The sequence below is a fragment of the Pteropus alecto genome, unplaced genomic scaffold, assembly GCF_000325575.1.
Source record: "Pteropus alecto unplaced genomic scaffold, ASM32557v1 scaffold134, whole genome shotgun sequence".
NCBI classification, from domain to species: Eukaryota; Metazoa; Chordata; class Mammalia; order Chiroptera; family Pteropodidae; genus Pteropus; species Pteropus alecto.
The window spans coordinates 2,973,193-2,978,079 of NW_006436283.1; the positions used below are offsets into that span (position 1 = coordinate 2,973,193).

Consider the following 4,887-nt stretch of genomic DNA (forward strand, 5'->3'; position numbering starts at 1 on the left):
GAACTTTATTGGGTTAGATTTATGAAGAAAAATGAGAAAGGCTAACATTTTTTAAATTACTTTTCAATATGTACTTTTTTCTGTCTTAAACTTTCCGCCATGTATAAGGCTTACTTATTTTAAAATGATTAATTAAAAGTAAATGTAATTTTAAAAATAATAAATTGACAAGAACGAGAGAAAACAGCACCAAACGGACAGCGGCGGGCCTGGGAGGGGACACCTGCGCGGCCCGCGAGCTCTGTCCTCACCGACGCGGAAAGGCGACCGTGGCCTTTTAAGACAGATTTTTTTTTATTAACTTTTTCTTTTCTTTCAAAAAAGCCTAAAACTAATTAAGCCCCTCTACGCAGGCTGTAGTTCAACCACTACACAAAGGCCAACGACTTCATTTTACATGTTTTCTAATAAAAGGGGTTTGAAGCAAGAACAAGGAACCCGCTACTGAAAAATACGACAAAATTCGCTGGGCCGCACTCTGCCACCGGGCTTAGGACGCACCCCCCGGCGCCTCGCTGCCCCCCGCAGCCCCCGCAGGCGTTTGCAACCCCCCGTCTCACACGGAAGCAAGTTTCTCTGCCTGTCCCCACAGTGTTTGCTCTCGGAACGGATCCATTTTCAAATCGGTGCGAATTTATTTTCTCTTTTCCCAAAAGACGGAGGCAGAGATGCAGCCGCATGAAGCGAGCCGGGCCCCACGCCTGCTGCGGCCGCCCTCTGCACCGGGGCCCCGCGGGCGACTCTGTCACACTTCCGTCTGACACGAGGAACAGCACCCGCGCCTCGTCTTTGGAATCTGTCCCGCAACATGTCCTGTCACCCGGTTCTTTTTGAAAGCTGTCTAATAAATGACTGCCTTACACCGCCGGGTGCGATCGCAGAGCCGACTAAATGGTTTAAAGAATCAGCCCCGACCACGGAACACGGGGCTCGCAGGCCAAACCACCCAGGGGAGTGAGGGACCCCACTTTGCCCCTGGGTGCCCCAGCGTGATGCAGACAGGCCTCAGGTCATGCCCGTTCCCAGCCCTGGCTGTGACCCCACCCTCAGCACCCATTCACACCAGGACACCAGGGTGCCTGTTTTCACATCACTGACATTATCTGCAGCAGACCTCACAGCTGGTTGGCACCCTAAAACAACCCTGTCCAGCAGAACCTTTTGCAATGACGAAAATGTTCTGTTCCCTGCACTGTCCAGTTTGGCAGCCGCTGGCCACGTGGAGCCACCGAGCAGGGCAAGTGCGCCAGAGAGCTGAAGGCTACACTTCACTTACCTTTGACAGCTGAACGTGGCTGGTGGCTGCACGGACAGACGCACAGCCCAAAAGCGTCACAGCAGCAGAGGTGACGACCACGGACATGAAAAATCTTTCTACGGCATAACTTTTATAAACCAATTAAGAAAAGTATGAACAGCTTAAACTTTCTATTCTTCTTTAAAATATATAAATTTTAAAATCATCTGGAAGGAAATGCACTAGTTAGCAGTGGTCACCCCCAGCACGGAGAGGGGAGACTTTGACTGTTCCTTATAGAAGCTCATATTGTTTTGTTATTAAAGTAAAAAACAAATGTGTCCACTCACAGCATCCTGTGTTCTGACTTAGGGAAGAACAGAAAATAGTTCGCAGACGATGGCGGGCATCTCCTGGTGGGCCCCCCGCGCAGGCAGTGCTCCCACGTCACCTCCCCAAAGGCCGCCCGCCCGACCACAGGGTCCACGGCACCCAGGTGGCGTTTCGGGCCTGGCTGTCACAGCTGCGGCGCCTCCTACACTGTGAGTACCTCGAGTTCTCTGGCTCTCTCCGTGGAACCGGCTTTAACCTCCCTGGCCACACCCTCCTCTGCCTCCCGCTTCCTCGGGCACAGCTTTCTCACGACTGTCCCTTACGTCTGCAAAGCCGGTTTGTTACGGCCCGCGGGACCTGTGGCTTGCTTTTCATATGACCATTGGGCTAAGAATGGTTTTCACAGTTTTAAACACTTGGGAAAAACAAGAAATAACACCTCACAGAAACTACGTGGCCCGTGAAGGCTGAGCCGCTTGCTGTCTGAGGCAGCGCCCAGACGTGCACTGACCCCTGACTGGGGCTCTCCCCGAGCAAGCAGCCGTCCCACGGCTCGCTCACTGACCAGCGTCTCCTCCCTTCCTGACAGGAGACTCTGGTCCTCAGCGTTTAAAGGCTACTACGTTGGACAGTGTTTCATTCTCGTCTCTGGAAGCGAACACAATTTCCATCTGGAAAGGGCCTTAGAAACCTGGGGCTCTAGCCTCCACCTGGCAGCAAGGAAAGCGTGACCAAGACTGGCCGAAAGTCACAGACAACCAGGAGGGGGGACCCTCGCCCAGTGCTTTGCTACAAGGATATTAAACACCTAAATATTTATTCTCTGTAAGGCTACCAGGTTGAGCAAATACAGAGCATGCCTAGTTAAAGGTGATCGTCATATAAACTAGTGATTGTTTATAAGCACCCATATAAAATGTGAGATATACTAAGAAACTATATCTTGTGTATCTGAAATTCAGATTTAACTGGGAATCCTGGTTCTCTCTGGAACCCCATTCTCTGCAGCCCAGACTGCTGGGGAACCTCCCCTCTGGGGACTCAGGGCTTCACTCTGTGGTTAGTCTCCCAACGACACAGCCCGCCTGTCCCAGAGTCAAAGTTCACTTGCAGAAATCCCTTCAAGATCCAGCTAGAATGGCACCGCTTCTTCCCAATACACGTAAAGCCCCTCCCCCAATACATGCTCTGCTGTGTCCTCAAACCCTCTGTTCCCAACACTGATCTCGACTGTCACTGAAGGCAGGAATGGCAGCCTAACTAACCATCACTGTGTGCCACCACCAGAGGGAGCCTCACACTGAACACACCTTCACTGAGGGGACACGTCTGTCTCTGACTGAGCGACTCCAAGACCACGCTCCAGGACAAACGCTTTTCTGGCCTTTCACATCCTCACACACACATCCGAGGGTCTTAAAAAATGGTCACAGAGGGAAACAGCCCACGGGGCTGGGAAGCTGAGTGTTAAAGATGCTGAGCAGCGCTGGCTCTTGGCTTCCTCTCAGTAATACGTACGATTTTGTTCTTGGTTCTTTCTTTGTCCAGTTTCAAAAATTCACCGAGGGTTAATTCTTCAAACTGCTTCTTGACAGAAAGGAAAGCACAACCAGACGAATGCTTTTTATGTTCCTCTCTAAAAAAAAAGAAAAATCAATACAAGGGCAGGTCGACGGAGAAAGTTAGTAAAGGGAGAAAGCAACAGTTCATTATCAACGGTCCCTTTCGCAGTCTCAGACACCCCCGTTCTGCTTCGAGAGCAAAGTGCGACATCTGAAATAGATGGGACCAGCGAGCGCTAGGTCCCCGGCCACATTCCCACACAGCTCATCTTAGCGCCTTCTCTCTGCCTTTTGCCTGGAGCCCTTAAGCAGTTACGAGGAAAAGGGTTACATGTTATGAGTCCAGAGCTATCACACGTCAAACCCCTCGAAAGTCCTCGAGGAACCGTGTGAAGCGATCTCACGTCACTGGAATTGGTGCACAGTCTACTGTTTGGAATGAGGGCGAGGCTGGCACTTCTTCCGCGACGTGCTCTGCCTCGCACCATCATTTTCTGCCCTGGGAATTAGCCCTGCTGAGCGGACAGCACTGAACCACCGTGGTCCTGGAACGCACATACGGCCAGAGTCCGAAAGGCCAGCCAATAGTAAGCAGGGTCTGAAAGCATTACAGCAGGCAGAAATTCACTCCCGAGAACACAACAGGTGCTTCCGGGCTTCTTCCGCCACGTGCTCTGCCTCGCACCATCATTTTCTGCCCTGGGAATTAGCCCTGCTGAGCGGACAGCACTGAACCACCGTGGTCCTGGAACGCACATACGGCCAGAGTCCGAAAGGCCAGCCAATAGTAAGCAGGGTCTGAAAGCATTACAGCAGGCAGAAATTCACTCCCGAGAACACAACAGGTGCTTCCCCCGTTGATTCCCGGTATGCTCGCCACGCCATCCAGTTAATACTGGGCCATAAGAGCAAACACATTAGGAAAAACGGCAACAGTCTCCTGGCCAAGAGAGAAACACCTCGAGTGATTCTCTAGGGAAAAACATTAAAGTCGCGGAAACACAGCTATTGTGACCTATCTGGATACGAGTATACACAGAATTACAAAAAAAAATAACTAGGCACCTCAAAGAACAAATAAATACCAAAGTGTACCACTTTAATAGGGTGTTTTTTTTGTGGTTGTGATTTATAACTCAATAAAGTTATAGATTTCAAAACGCTAAAACGAGGAAAGCACCTGGACATCCCCAGGTCGCAACGGGATATGCTCCTATAGTCTGTGGACCCTGAAAGGCACCAAGCACCTACAAGAGTGAGGCGCTCTTCAGCATGCACCCCGAGGGGCATTCGGCCAAATCGGGTTAATTAGGTTGGAAGCATCGCCGAGGCGCCAGCGCACAGAGATTCAGCCATTCGCAACAGCTGCTTAGGGCGCGAAATAAGGTTATAAAACCGTGGCTCCTTCACTAAACGTCTTTGAAATCCAGAAAGTTTTCCCAAGCCCAGCTCAGAACAGACGCTCCCGATGGAGCATGGCACCCCGGAAGCCCAGCGAGGCTGGCCTGGGGTACTTACATGGGGTCGTCATCTGGCTCCCAGCCTTCCAGCTCCTTGAAACAGAAGAAGCACTGGGCCAAGTCGGGCTCATTCTCGGTGGGGCAGTGGATGAAGCCGGCCGCGGCCATCTGCAGAGGAGAGCAAGGCTCAAGCCTGGGTAGGGGCGCATCCCGAGAGGAGCCCCGCGGGAGGTGGGGGTCGCCTCAAGTCCCGGGAGCCCACAGAGGGGCCGGAGCCCCGCGGGAGGGGTCGCCA

The 4,887-nt window shown here is 51.9% G+C and overlaps 1 protein-coding gene across 1 annotated transcript in view; it reads right to left on the reverse strand.

Annotated features, from left to right (window-relative positions):
- Positions 1–4,887, reverse strand: part of BIRC5 (baculoviral IAP repeat containing 5) — an 11,266-nt gene that overhangs the window by 6,097 nt on the left and 282 nt on the right. The window contains exons 2-3 of the mRNA XM_006912176.3: positions 4,651–4,760; positions 3,089–3,206 (exon numbers count right to left, since the gene is read on the reverse strand). Of these exons, the coding sequence (XP_006912238.1) occupies positions 3,089–3,206; positions 4,651–4,760 (228 nt within the window). The remainder of the gene's footprint in view (positions 1–3,088; positions 3,207–4,650; positions 4,761–4,887) is intronic.